The following is a 15143-nucleotide window of genomic DNA, read 5'->3' as shown; positions in this document are numbered from 1 at the left end:
ATAAATATCAGCATATCCCAACACTGCTCTCAAAGGTGCTGATGCCCTGCTTGTTTCTGAGATGTGCTTCAAATTGACTTTTTAGATCTTCCATGTATTTTGCCATTTGAGATGACCAACACAGTGCATTAGTCACTTTATCATCCACGTTACCTGCGGGGCAACATTTGCAAGCACCTCCAGATCAGCAGTATCTAGGCCACTATATAAAAAAAGCCTGAATTTGAAAGGCATGGTGTGCTTGCAGCACCCATTCAAATATCTAAAAATTAAGCCAGTTTTACCAGCACTAATACCGGATTACACTTTGTTGTTGTGTACTGCCAGGGACAGGCAAGGCCAACTCCCAGTGCCCTTTGGCAATATTGCTTTATTTTCCTGCTTAGGAAGGAACCAGTGTGTGCTCAGTTACACCTTTCACTGCACATATTTCTCTGCCCTTTTTTTTGCATGGTCTGTGCTTCAGCAATGCTGTTTCTGAATGCTCCACTGCAGTGTCCTGTCAGAATAAAGTTATCCAGGACTGGGAGGAGCTGCAGAAAAACATCCTTTGCCATATGTTATTTAGGCACCAGAGGGGTCTGCTCCTCCTAAGGTGGTCCAGATTGCTTTTACGGTGCTCCTGATCTCTTCCAGTGGTCAACAGGAAAGTCTGGCAAATCTCCTGAGCAATGACCAGGTCTGTAGAGGGCCTACAGGGCAAGGCCACAGTAATAACGAGAAATGATTAAGGTTTTCTCTTTGCCAGACTAAGTACCAACTCCATATAAACCATAAAAGCAGTAAGTATCAAGGATCAAAAGGCTCCAGGAAGAAATTCTACCGCCTCTGTTGAAGCCCATACTGCTAAGGTATCTCTGCCAATAGCACCTGTGGCTTAGATATGGCGACATACTCTGTCAAAGGCTATTACAAGCCTGCATGTGTAGAAGTTCTGACTTTCTGCTCAAGGTCTCATGTGTAAGCACAAAGGCTCAATAAAGCCTTTGCATTTAGACTTTATTCACTGGGAGCACTCAACCTTGAGCGTAAGTGTGTCATAAAATAGACAAAGAGCCGTAATTTGTACCAATGGAGCCTAGCATTTCCTGGGGTTGTTGAGGCAGATTTCCATCATGGGCAATGTTTTAGGATAAGCAAATAAGAGGCTAACAAGGTTGTTTCTACAGTATTTCCCATTTTCAGCTGCTCCTTCTTGTTGCCTGTAAGAATTCCAGGCCACATTTCCAAGCCCTCCAGTTCACCAGTATCTAGGCCACTAAATAAAAGCGGCCTGAATTTGAAAGGCATGATGTGCTTGCAGCACCCAGTGAAATATCTAAACTTTAAGCTAGTTTTACCAAGGTAGTTGTGAATCTTAGCCACTTATTCAATTAGGTAAGTTTCCAGTCTAATACTCCCAGTCTCTCTGTTGCATCCCGTAGAAGAATTTAATGTTTCCAAGCTTCTGCAGGACCTCAGGCTCCCAGTCTGAATCACTGTTTCTGAGACCTAACATGAACCCTCCAAAGCCCTCAAAGATGGGCTCCTGCTTTGCATATCCTGTTCATCCACAGAGAAGTGTGTGTGGTAGCAGTGTCTGAATATGCTGGTTTTCTCCGAAACACTGATAATTACTTCAAGCTGAGCATAGCCAGCTGTTAGCCTTAGTCCTGGATCAGGCAGTCTGCTGACAGTCTCGAGTTCCCGTTCCCACTCTCCCTCCTTCTGTTTCAGTAAGGGTTTATTACGGAAGAACCTCACTGTCTCAGGCTTTGAACAGCGTCCTTGGTCCCATCCCAAAAATAAACCAATTTCTGCTTGACAAAATTAACTAAAATACAGCAAGAATTTGGTGGAAGGGGAGACACCGAGCAGAGATCTGCATTCTTGGGGTTTTGTTTTATAACTACAAGTTTGCAATTTAAGCTTATGGGTTAAGTATAAAGCTCCTACCAAGCAAGGCTGCCCTTTTTTCCTGCCTTGTCTGCAAGGGGCTGTCAGGTCTGCTAGGGCTGGATTTGCTGTCCCAAGCAGTCCTGGCTGAAGCTCTTGGAGGGGCATAGCTTGCTGCCTGGAGAGTTGGCGGGCAGCTCTCCTACTGCAAATACATGCATTTGTCTGCTGCTCGCCTTTGGTCCGGGGAGCTGCAGAATTTTTCTCCACTTATGTAATGGTCTGCTGGTGTCTTTGCTTGGAAAACCTTTTTCAGCTGAAGGGTGTCAGGAACCCCGTCCTGCCCCTCTTGGGTCACTGCTCAGGGAGCGGCTGGCGGAAGGAGAGTGGTGCCGGGCAGAAGGGAACAGCTCACTCCCCTTCCCTCCCCTTGACCCAAGTCTCTCCCGGAGTTACTGGCAGGAGCAGGGAGACAGCTCCCCCTTTGCGACCTCGGGCTGCAAATGGGGGAAAGGGAAAGGTGGCAGCTCGGGCTGGGAGCTTTGCCTGGGGGAACTCAGGAGCCACAGGGGCAGGGGCTGGGCGCGGCGTGGGGATGCAGCAGCCGTGGGACCGGGGCGCGGCGGCCGTGGATGCTGCCGCTTTGGGAGAGCGTTTGGCGAAGTCTCCGGGCGAAGCTCTCCCTCTATCGCTCCGTCCCTCCCCGGCAGCCGGCGGGAAGCAGGAGCACCCGGGGCGGCCACGGTGCTGCGGCCGGGGGAGGGAGGGGCTCGGGACGGGGTCTTGGAGGGCGTTAAAATGCAGCATCATCCTCCCGCCCTGGCAAATGCCGTGCGTATGTGTGTGTGTGTGTGTGCGGAGGGAGGAAAGCGAGCAGAGGTGCTTTGCGGGGGGGGATGGGGAGGAGGGGGGTGCGCTGCCGGCTATAGCCGCACCGCCCCGAGAAGCGGAGCCGGGCGCGGGGCTGCGCGGAGCGGCGGCGGGCGAGGAGCGGGCACTGCAGAGCCGGCAGCGCTCCGGGTGCAACGCCCGAGCCTAGCCGGAGAAAGGGGGGCACCCGGGCGGGGAGGGGGACGATGCTAGTTGGCTGGGGGGGAGGGAGGAGAGAGGGGGAGAAAAAAAAAAAGAGAAAGAGGAAAAAAAAGACAAGGTTCCCCCACACCCTCCTCCCTCCTCTGCCCGGTCCCTTCCAGCTCCCTCACACACACACACACCCGCACACACACACCCCATTGATCAATATTTGGCTGTCTTGCTGCAACTTGCTGCAGTCTTTTAAAGGAGTAGTAGAGAGAGAGGGAGAGAGAAAGGGGAACTGACAGGAAGGGGTAAGGAGCTACACATGTCACATGTGCTTTCTAAGACGGCCAGGAGCATCTGCAGGCTGGATCTGGTGGAGGATGCTGCGGCAGGTGATACACAGAGGGCTCCAGTCGTTTTTCTACAAGCTGGGCTTATTCGTGAGCAGGCATCCGGTGTTTTTCCTCACTGTGCCCGCAGTCCTGACCATCATCTTCGGCTTCAGCCTGCTCAACCGCTTCCAGCCTGACACTGACCTGGAGAGCCTGGTAGCCCCCAGCCACAGCCTGGCCAAGATCGAGAGGAGCTTAGCCAGCAGCCTTTTCTCCCTCGATCAATCCAAAAGCCAGCTCTATTCGGACTTGCACACCCCGGGGAGGTATGGCAGGGTGATTCTCCTCTCCAAACCCGGAGGCAATATTTTGCACCAGGCTGATGTGATCCTGCAGATCCACCGAGCCGTGCTGGAAATGAAGGTGAACTACAAAGGCTATAATTATACTTTTTCCCATCTGTGTGTGTTGAGAAATCAGGATAAGAAATGCGTGCTGGATGATATTATTTCAGTGCTAGAGGATCTGAGGCAGGCTGCCCTCTCCAATAAGACAACAGCCAGGGTGCAAGTGAGCTATCCCAACACTAAATTAAAGGTATGCTCTTACTGCATGCTTTTGCCAATTAAAGAGGCAGCACTTCATTTCTTGTCCTAAACAGCAAAGAGAAATATAATCATATCTATCTCTCTATCTCTAAATGTGTGTGATCTGGGCTTTCCTCGGGAAGCAGCTGAAACCGGTGCCTTGCTATTGTTCTGTCCGAGAAGGGAGGGAGGGGGGACTGTACGCTAACCATCCAGGAAAAGCAGGGAGTGGAGAACAGCCTCGGAACCGTGAGAGCTTGCAATGCCTTTAAGGGTTAATACATCGGGAAAAGGGGAGAGGAGGTCTGTGTGTGTGTGAGAACTGGGGGGTTGATACCACCTTTTCCAGCCCCACTGTCATGTTGGGATAATTTCTCTTTAATGTGGCTTTCCTCAAATGCACAGTTAGCTCCTCTATCTCCCTGACTCTGCGAGGGCCGTAGGAGCAGCAGGAGGCTTGAGCCAGAAGCGGTTTCAGGTGTCCTGCCTTCTTTTTCCTTACCTGCATGCAAGGAAGCAGAAGGGAGGAGGAATTTTTTCTCTCAGTGTGATAATAATTAACTCTGCCACTGATGGATGGTCTGAAGTTTTGGGATGGAGCCCATTAGCTAGAGGATTCCAGTGAAGGCGAAACAAGGTAAAAGGTGAAATAACTTTCAGTCCTTACAATTAAAAGAATAAATAATTTGGCACAAATGATCTCAGGAATATTTCTCTGGGACACAAGCACCCATCTGCTTCCCTTTTCATGTGGAGCTATCCAGATCACCAGGACTAACCTGCTATGAGCAAATAAGGTGCAAAGTTTGCATGTGGCTGCTAAAAGAAGTTTCGATGAATTACAGAATGCCATGCACAAGAGGCAGGATTTATTTAACAGTGTAACAGACTCCTTAGCACACTATTAGTTCATAGCTCAGGTCGCAGGAAAGAGGATACGGTCCTTCTTGGAGCAGAGGGGCTCTCTGGGGTCTCCTGTCCTTTTTTCCCCAAGAGCTCCTCAGGGATGAGGGAGGTAGTGCTCTTACAAGAAGTGGCCAGATCCTAAAGTTTTATTTTATAATTACTCTTCATATACCAAGAAAAAAAAGTAAAGCCAGTCCCTGCTCGAAAAGCCAAATCAGAGACATAGATCAGTTTTACTGGTCTGTTTAATTCAGTAAAAGGGCCAGGTGGGACAGCTGGGATTTGGTCCCGTTGCTCTAGATGTTACAGTAGTTGCTTTGTGCAGAGTTGTGACTGTTTGAGTGTGTGGAAACGAAAAGGTGTCCTTGCTCCTGCAGAAAAGTCCCCAGTGCAAGGAGTGCTCAGAAACACGAGTTATTCTGAGTTAAATATACCTGCACACATTTTATCTTTTAACTCAATCTGAAGACAGTCCTGCTATTGAAGAATTAAAGTGTTTTCTTTACATTTTGCTTATTTTTAAAGTCAAGATTAAGCCAATTCAGTGGACAACACTGATAACCTAGACTAACATTATAAAGCAGCTTTTTGCAGAAATAGTCATTCTACTCTCTCAATCCAGATTAATTTTCTTGTGTAGAGACACACTGACTGAGCTTCACAAAACTAGGATAGGATCACTTGTAATGTGGGAGTTCTTACTAGGAGCATGCATACAACTCCTCCTTTTTTAAATATAAAAGCAAATGAAAAAATAATGTGCTCTAGATTCATGATTTATTGGAATAAATAATAATTCACACAGAGAAAGGTTTTAACAAAGCATTGATATCTGACTGAGCACTGCTGAATACCAGTCTGGCACCTTCAGTTCCCCATGTAGTTATGTATCATCTTCTGGATGAAGGAATAAATGCACTTAAGTATCTACGTTTGAAGCTGGACAGAGCAGGCAGCTTTCCACCCACTTCTTAGTGAAGGGAGGTAAAGCCATCAAAATCTGTGAGTGCACTTTAGAAAAAAATTAACAATTATGAGCCATTTCTGCAGCTAGGGAGAGTCCCTGGTGTTACTGAGAAACATACTTGAACACAGTTTTTCTTTTCTGGCATGGTAAGGACTTTTCTATGGGACCAGGGTCAGTCCTGAACCTAGGCTGGTCTTAAGCTGTGGTGTGTCCTCAGATACTCACCTCCTTTGGTCTTCTTGGCTCCAGCTGCTGGGGATAATTTACTGGACTCACTTGTATAGACTCACTAGGTCAACTACCAAGAATTAGGAAGCTGTGCATAAATGTTTCTTGCTGTCCTTCAAGCCATGGCCAAAATGAGTTTAATCCAGGCTCCCAGGCTATTTACTGACCTACCTCTCTCTGCACCTCTGAGCAAAGGCTGTAGAAACTCAGGCCTGTGTTGCTTCCTTTGGGGTATGTAGATGTCTTTAAGAAAAAATATCTTGGGTGTTGCAGGCACTGGGCTAGAGCAGTCTCTGGATGTTCAGCAAAGGGCAACAACTTCTGTGGCTGTAGCTATGAGGATTTCGTTTTACTTGAGTTGTGACATGAAGAAGTGTTTGTGGTTAAACGTTATGCGTATGAAAACAAGAGGGCCAAATCTGCCTTCCCTTATTCAACGTGGACCGTTTACCAGTCCACGTCATTGGGAGCTTCCTCAGCTGAATGTTCCTGCACTATAAGGACCCACCAAGGTCTTCTAGATTGCCTCACTTTCTCAAAGGACAAGTTGGATGGTTAATAGTGGTAGATTTTGCTTTGCCATATTCTTTTAATTATGGCCTCAGATTGGATAAAATTCTTCTAAGAACACTATGGTGGGTTTACAAACTGTGAAGGTGTCCCAGAGGTGCTTAGTTTGTATCTGACATGGGTCAAGTGTCAACCTGTATTGGTTTGGGAATCACAATGACAATGCTGAGCTGTTCCAACCCCTCTCCTGCTCCACATGGAAGCTGCAAAAACATCTTGTAGCTTTTTCTTTCCCTCAGGCTTTGTGAGGAACTTTCACTTTGTCCCTCTTCTAATCTCCTGCTGGAAGCCAAATTACATGGATTCTCTCAGGTGTGGCTGGCTATGGATGAGCTCTTCCTAGATCTTTCATGGGAACTTCATGGGAGCTGTATGAGCAGGTTTCAGAAAACTGCTCTGGTTTTGAAACAGCTGATATTGGGCTGCAAAATCTAATGAAACTACTTGGCTTTTCCTAAGAAAATCTGGCTGTGAAGGGTAATGATTGTTTAATCATTACTTACTGTAGTGTTGCAGGAGCTTATAGACTTGAATACATCTGTCTTCACTGCCCCTCTGTAAGTCAGGAAGTCTTGGTCTCTCCACTCACCAGAGGAGCAGAGAGATGGCAGTTACATCCAGAGTGCAGACTGCAGTGTAGTTTCAGATGCCTGAGATGAGTTTAAAATCCACTCTGGCAACAAAGGAGTCACTGTAGGTTACTTTACTCTTCTGGAAGGCCAGGTGAACCAGGCTGTAGGAAAATACCTCTCCCACTGCTTTGGGTACTCTGTCTAGCCTTTTCACAGTTACTGCTATGCTATGCTGCAGTCTGCAGCCCAGCCAGAAGAGTGACTTGCCCAAGGTCATGCAGATAGACCGTGGCGGAGAAGGAAAACAAAGCTGGATGTATGAAATTTTGATGAAGACTTTTGAGGTAGGTTCTGGAGCAGGATTGCTCATGCTTTCCTCAGCCTGGGCCACAGAAACAGTATTCATATGCTTGGGGTCTGGATTGTGCCCTAACCATGCAGTCTGGGCAAGTCTACATTAAGCACCGACCATCAGTCACCAAACTGTGAAACTGCAAGTTTTTAAAATTCCAGCATCATTTTTGTCAATTAAGTCTTCCAGGACTGTGCCTGGGCATGACCTGGGAGATAGCATGGGGAAGAATCCACTGCAGAGTGTATCTACTCCGTTCTGGGAAAAACAGTGTGCATCTGCTTGAAGAAGTTGTACCCTGTCCCCAGGTCTGGAATATGGTCTGAGGCACATGTTATTTATTCATATAGACAGAATTATCGATTACATGGGGATTACTTCTTGTGTACCATCTGAGGAAGGAAATGGGGTTTTGACCCTGATTTGCCAATAACCCCAGCAAATTTCCTGTCCTTGTCAGGAAAAAATTTAAAAAAAAATCACGACAAAGATTGAAAATGCTTTCTGAACCCAGCCCTTGCCCAGAGGGAAAAAAAAAAAGCATGCAAATATTTTTTTCTGGTATTTTACCTCTTCACTGTTTCGTGTTTATTTGCTTAGTTTGTCTGAGAAAGGATAATAACTTACAACTTATCTTTCTGAGATCAGAACAAATATGACAACTCCTGGTTAAAGGAAGACTTTGTAGGTAGATTAGTTTTTGTAATACTGTCTTCAATTTATTCTCAGTCATTTATGAATGCTTGTCTAAACAGCAGCCAATAAAACAGACATGTCTATTACCACATTTGTGATAAACACATCAGCTGGATATTAAATTCTTTCTTAAGCAGAAAACTTACTTGCATTCACTTAGCATTTTGAAACCTGTAGTTACAGATGTGCTACTGGCCAGATACTTAGTTTTTCTTACACTAACAGCTATACTTTTAAATGAGTCTTGCTCCCTTTTCTTTCATGGAGATTCTTTCCCACTGCTCTAAGATTAATCCCTCCTTAGATGACTGTGAGGATTGGGCCACCCCTATGGAACAGGGAGGATATAAAAAGAGAGTCCACCTATATCGCGGTAGGCATCTGAGTAACAGAATTATCTGCAAACTGATCATTCCTTCAGTAAAGTTGGTTCAAGTATAAGATTACTCTAGCTTCAAGGACCAGATTTTTCCTTGAAGGCAATATGGCTCTGTACCCTTTTGTGGTACCACATGTCCCAATCCAGACCTGTGGCTCAGGACCCTGTGAAATGCTCTGTGGCAAGAAAAAGATGCTAAATAAAAGCAAAATAATAAAACACGAGCCAGGAGAAGATCAGAAGAGGAAGGCTGGAAGCTGCAGATAGTTTTCATCTCAGCTTTTCAGATCAAGACAGACTTGGGCAGGCTGAGCTTGGAGTAGCTGCTCAGCAGCATGAAAGCAAGTGGAAAATATCTGAAGGCAAATAGCTTCTTCTGGCTCACAGGTCAGACAACTTATTTGGGAAAAAAAAAAAAAAAAAAGACCCTCTTGTTCTTGCAGCTATGTTTTTGTGCTGTCCTGCAGGACCAGAAAGGGTCTGGAGGGGCTGGTGGAGCTGGTGTCTGTGGCAAGTTAGCTGTGACCTTGCTAGATGTCCCTCCCTGCAGCTGTCAGCTCTTGAGGACATGATCAGGCAGCCTGCCTGCTCCACGTGGGCAAGAAGTGAAATGTCTCTTTGCATTTTTAAGAAAAATTCTCCACTCTTTCCTTTGCTTAGTATACATTAGGAAAGATCTTTTTCTTATCTCTAAGAGACCAAGTGTTAAGATGACCCTCTTGCTTAAAAGGAAGGCTAGACTATGAGGCCTGACTGTACCAGGGACACAAGAACAGATTAATCTGTACCAGGACTAGCTATCCCAACAAAAACAAACAGCAGAAAGGCAGCAGAAACTCATCAGAGCAAGGGTGGGTTTTAAGGTGCTCTTGTTGCATTGCTGTTCTTCAGTTATGAACTTATATTTCCTCATTAGTCTCTGTGGTAAATTCCACCTTCACACTACCAGGCTGTAGACATCGACTTCCTTGTATGTGGGCTCATTCCTTCCCGTGTAGCAGTCGAGAGCAGTGGCCATGTAAAAGACTTCAAAGAAAACATTCTCCACTAATCACCCAGATGACCTTGGTCAGCCACTCCATGCCTTTCCCTCCCAGCTATTCCACTTTTTAGTTTCATCAGCACTTGCCACGGGACATGGCCTTTTTTGCTGTGCCAGGCCTTCTGAATACCTTGCCATGATGTAAAAATAAAGAAACTAATGCAAGTTTGGTTGGACAGAGAGAAAAGCAAGAAGCAGTTGCTAGCCCCTTCAGTTAGTAACGACTCCTCATCGCTGTGGATCTGGGATAGATGTCAACCACTTGCCAAAGGCAGGAAGTTCAGTAGCACTTTGCAATTTTCCTACAATAGCTACTTCTGTGGCCAGGGAAAAACAAAACAAAAAAAAAAGACCTTATTTCCTTTACTAAAAATTCAGTTAATGTGTGGCAGTGCTTCTGTGTGAGCATCTTCTAATCTCAGCCATACTTATGCCTTTTCAAACTGCCTTTGGAGCCCCTCACTGTAGTGGCTGTGTGAGCTGTTGGAGGGCTCTGAACTTCTCCCTCTGGATTTAAAATTGCTGGGTAATCTTTCTATATGTAACAAAAATTAAAACAAATTCAGATACTGCATGCTAGCAAGGCAAGAGAATGATGAGCCTTAGAAAAGATGTGCCATAATCTCAGCCAGAGAAAGATGTTTTTATGCAGAAGAGAGGAGAGAAGAAGAGAGAAGAGAAAAGGAGAGGAGACCTTTAACCAACATTAACTGATAAAATATATATTCTGTGGTAGAAGTGGGAGGAACTTTGTAAGGACAAAATTGGATTAATAAATATGTCAAAAATTATGTAATGTCCTTCACATATATGCAGTATGCATATTACGTACACATCTTTCTTAAACAATGATGTAGGTGAGGTTGTGCCGTTTGAAAATAGTAAGCTAAGAATAAAACCTGCATTAAATCTTTTAAGCCATTAAAACATAAAATATCCCTATGAAGAGCTCTGCACAGTTATTACAGAATTCATGGTGAAAAAACCTGTTGATCGGTTTTCCAAGAAGGGTGAATTGAGTTGGCAAAATCATGATCTTGCATTTCCAGAGAAAGCTTTTAACTTCTGCAGCCCCCAGACCTTGCATACTCTAGTTCAAACAGTGAGACATGCTGTGCATGGCTGAGACTTGAGTCGAAAAGCAGCTTTAAATACAGATGAAACAAAGTCTTCAGTAATGTAGGAAAGCAGGTGCTGGGTATGATGGAAAAGAGAAGGAAAGACAATGTGAGGCAGAAAAGGAAAGCTGTAAAATCTCATACCTCTGTTGCTCCCTGTATTAGCCCTGTTCTCTGTTTTCCTATCTACTAATGTGCAAGATTCCCATGCAAAGAATAGATAGTAAAGGAAGTTCTTGGTAGTGGGGCTGTGAAGCATCCTACAAAGGGACTGAGGAGTGACAGGGCATCTGATCATTGCAGAAATGATCACCTGCAGTGACACATATCTTTGCCAGAGATTCACTGGGTGTGAATTGCCTCACTTTTACACTGTTTTGGACATTTGGGAACAGGAGCTTTGGGTAAAGCGCTTGGAGATCTTTGAAGACACCATCAAGTGTGATCTGGTGACAGAGAGGGAGGATTTCCAGCTAAAAAGAATTACAGATCAAAGGCAAACTGGGAATAGTTCGCTGGTGGGCAGCTCTCTTAAGGCACAGAAATTCTGCTGAAGAATTTTTTAGTCGTTAACCCTGCTCACACAGTGGTGGGTAATCCTTGCACAATGCTAGCTCTGCATTCCCACCAGCAGCTCGGCGAGACATTGAGCAGCCCTCCCACAGCCGTGAGTCTACCCGATCAGTTTTTCTCCCTGGTTTTATGTTTTGACACCCAACATGCCCTCCTCCAACCTACTCTTGCTGCGACCACAGCCAGGGAGCTGCAGGAGGGGTCATGAGTTGTGGAACCAGCATGTCACTACCTGGATAATGCAGAAAAGTTTGGGTCTGATAATGACCTATAACTAAGATGGAAAACGTCAGCCAGCACCAGAGGTGTATAGTGTTTCCTGGATATGTATGATGGCAAATGTTTTAATGTCTGCCAGAATAATTCTTCTTTAAAAAATACCAATTGCACAAGGCCTAAAACCTGCTTGTCTGAGAAGGCAAAGAACAGTCCTACCTACATGTCCCATGCTTTTGAAAGCAAAGCACACTGAAGAGAATTTAGGTTTATTGCAGGTCACCTACATAGGGCACGCAGTTGGGATTAAAGATCAAGCTCATAATGGGCCAGTCTACCACAACTAATTTCCTTGTGCAGTTGGTGGGAGACCTGGGAGGTGGCACTGAGTATCTCCACAGGGGGTCCTGAACACCTAATGTGTATCCTCCCACAGCATATAGGGAACATAAACAGCACCTACAGGACTGGTTCATTGGACACCTAAGTGTGCCCAAGTTAGGTACATAAGCATGACAGAAAATTTGCCCTTGTGTAAGACAGGGTTTTGCTTTTCTTACACCTTGCATAGTTGTTTCCACCAGCATTATACAAGTGTTGTCAGTTTGATGGGGAGGTGTTATTCTTACCGCACACATGGAGTATTTTTTCACGTGTCGAGTGTTTCACCCTTTATGGGTGCTACGAGTCCAAAGTGGCCATGGAGCATTTTGCTGCTTCTGTGCTAAATCACATATTGCCTGTGCTAAGTCATGCGCTTACCTATGCTGCATGTAGTGCCAGCCCACAAATTTCATCTGAATCTTTTTCTATCAGAAGTTACAGTACTCTTGAAATCAAAAGCATCTGTGAAGCAATGTCTACTTTGCCCTTAATTTTGTCTTGGAGGAAAAAAGAGGGCAGTTTCATTATGGCATATCCCTAACAAAATTATTCTTTTCTTTTTTTTTTTATTTGAATGTTTTGAATTTTTAATTTATTTGAAATAATATTTCTTTTAAAGTATTATTTCAAAATTATTTGAAAAATATTTTGCTCTTACATTATATTTTAGATTAAATAATAAAGGAGAAAAACAAACGTTACTTGAAAAGGAAATGTTTTCCCATGTTCAAATGTTGGAGAAGGAGACATCACTCTGAAAATCACATAGAAATGAAGTCACCTCATCAGCTCTGCCTGGCAGGATCCTGCATGGCTGAGGACACAGCCCAGATGCTGTGAAAATAAATGTATTCCCCAACAGGGTGTTCTGTCTCTTGTTAATGCCATTTTTCTTTGCAGAAAATGGGCAAGTGTTGATGGACCAAATCATAGAATCATAGAATCATGGAATAATAGAATAGTTGGAAAGGACCTTAAGATCATGAGTTTCCAACCCCCCTGCCATGGGCAGGGACACCTCACACTAAATCATGTAACCCAAGGCTCTGTCCAACCTGGCCTCGAACACTGACAGGGGTGGAGCATTCACAAGTTCCCTGGGCAACCCACTCCAGTGCCTTGCCACCCTAACAGGAAAGAATTTCTTCCTTATATCCAATCTAAACTTCCCCTGTTTAAGTTTTAACTCATTACCCCTTGTCCTGTCACTACAGTCCCTAATGAAGAGTCCATCCCCAGCATCCCTATTAGCCCCCTTCAGATATTGGAAGGCTGCTAGGAGGTCTCTACGCAGCCTTCTCTTCTCCAGGCTGAACAGACCCAACTTTCTCAACCTGTCTTCATACGGGAGGTGTTCCAGTCCCCTGATCATCCTCGTGGCCCTTCTCTGGACTTATTGCAACAGTTCCATGTCCTTTTTATGTTGAGGACACCAGAACTGCACACAATACTCCAAGTGAGGTCTCACAAGAGCAGAGTAGAGGGGCAGGATCACCTCCTTTGACCTGCTGGTCACGTTCCTTTTGATGCAGCCCAGGATACGGTTGGCTTTCTGGGCTGGGAGCACACACTGAAGCGGCTCATGTTCATTTTCTCATCAACCAACACCCCCAAGTCCTTCTCCACAGGGCTGCTCTGAATCTCTTCTCTGCCCAACCTGTAGCTGTGCCTGGGGTTGCTCTGACCCAGGTGTAGGACCTTGCACTTGGCATGGTTCAACTTCATGAGGTTGGCATCAGCCCACCTCACAAGTGTGTCAAGGTCCCTCTGGATGGCATTCCTTCCCTCCAGGGTATCGACTGAACCACACAGCTTGGTGTCACTGGCAAACTTGCTGAGGGTGCACTCAATCCCACTGTCCGTGTCAGTGATGAAGATGTTAAACAAGACCGGTCCCAACACCGATCCCTGAGGGACACCACTCGTTACTGGTCTCCAGCTGGACACTGAGCCATTGACCACAACACTTTGCGTGTGGCCATCCAGCCAGTTCTTTATCCACTGAGTGGTCCATCCATCAAATTGATGTCTCTTCAATTTAGAGGATGTCATGTGGGACAGTGTCAAATGCTTTGCACAAGTCCAGGTAGATGACATCAACTGCTCTGCCCCTGTCCATCAGTTCTGTAGCCCCATCATAGAAGGCCACCAAATTGGTCAGGCAGGATTTCCCCTTAGTGAAGCCATGCTGGGTGTCACCAAGCACCTTGTTGATTTTCATGTACCTTAGCATGCCTTCCAGGAGAATCTGCTCCAAGATTTTGCCAGGCACAGAGGTGAGACTGACTGGTCTGTAATTCCCTGGGTCATCCATTTTCCCCTTCTTGAAAATAGGGGTTATATTTCCCTTTTTCCAGTCATCGGGAACTTCACCTGACTGCCAGGATTTTTCGAATATGATGGACAGTGGCTTAGCAACTTCATTTGCCAGCTCCTTCAGGACCTGCGCATGGATTTCGTCAGGATCCTCTTTTCCAGCTGATCCTCTCTTCAAGTTTTCCAGGCAGGTTTAGTTTGCAGACCAATTTGCAATTCATTAAGAAGAAAGTTGCTGTTAGCAGTACTTCATTATGCAATGCTATCTCTAGTATGATAGGACCTATGACTGAAATATATATCACTCTTTTCCTAACTATTTTCCAGGATGGTTTCTTAGAATAGATTTTGATTCATTAAAAAAAATACATTAACAAATTCAGTACTGAGCAGATGCAATGTAGAAATATTCATATGTATTTTCCTCCTGAAAATCCACGCTACAGTTTGCTCATGTTAGAATCATAGAATCATAGACTAGTTTGAGGTAACGAGAAAGGAGGTTCTTGACTCCTGTCCTACTGAATGAGTTTTTATTCACAAATAAATACAAAGCATCCTTCAAAGTAAATTGCACCACATAGACTTTTGGAATCAGATGACAAACCTCTTCAGCAGAGAGAGTATGGTAATAAGCATTCTACCAGCATTTGGTTTTTTGTTGTGGTTTTTTTGTTTTTGTTTTTGTTAAGTAACATTAACTTTCCTGTCTGTAATAGATTTTCCATCCACACATAAAAAACATTGGTCACCCAGCGGATGCATGACAGAGTTATCATTTTAAATTACATAGAAAGTTGGCACAGCAGCAAAGAAACATGGGCATTTCTGAATATTTACAAATGTCTCTCCAGTCCTTTTTTTTCCCCAGGCTTCAAATTAGCACAAGTATTAGGCCTTAGGTATACACCCTAATGTACATTTCCTAAGCTTGACAAGCTTAAAAGTTCCCCTGTTCTCATAAAGCATTTGATTTTTTCTTTAGAAGAATTCAAAGAAAAGGTTGGGGT

The 15143-nt window shown here is 44.9% G+C and overlaps 1 protein-coding gene across 2 annotated transcripts in view; it reads left to right on the top strand.

Moving 5' to 3' along the window:
• Positions 1-3057: 3057 nt before the first annotated feature.
• The window catches only part of PTCHD4 (patched domain containing 4), an 82187-nt gene continuing 70101 nt past the window's right edge, over positions 3058-15143 (top strand). The window contains exon 1 of one of the 2 annotated variants that reach the window (XM_057427713.1): positions 3058-3650. In XM_057427713.1, coding sequence (XP_057283696.1) covers positions 3225-3650 — 426 coding nt within the window. In that variant the 5' untranslated portion in view covers positions 3058-3224. Of the gene's footprint in view, positions 3825-15143 lie in introns of both variants that reach the window. The other variant, XM_057427712.1, reaches the window with a different exon arrangement.

Source organism: Pezoporus wallicus, unplaced genomic scaffold (genome assembly GCF_028554395.1).
Source record: "Pezoporus wallicus isolate ANWC-B61680 ecotype Strahan unplaced genomic scaffold, APGP_CSIRO_Pwel_v1 contig_6464, whole genome shotgun sequence".
NCBI classification, from domain to species: domain Eukaryota; kingdom Metazoa; phylum Chordata; class Aves; order Psittaciformes; family Psittacidae; genus Pezoporus; species Pezoporus wallicus.
This window is presented reverse-complemented; position numbering and strand designations above follow the sequence as displayed.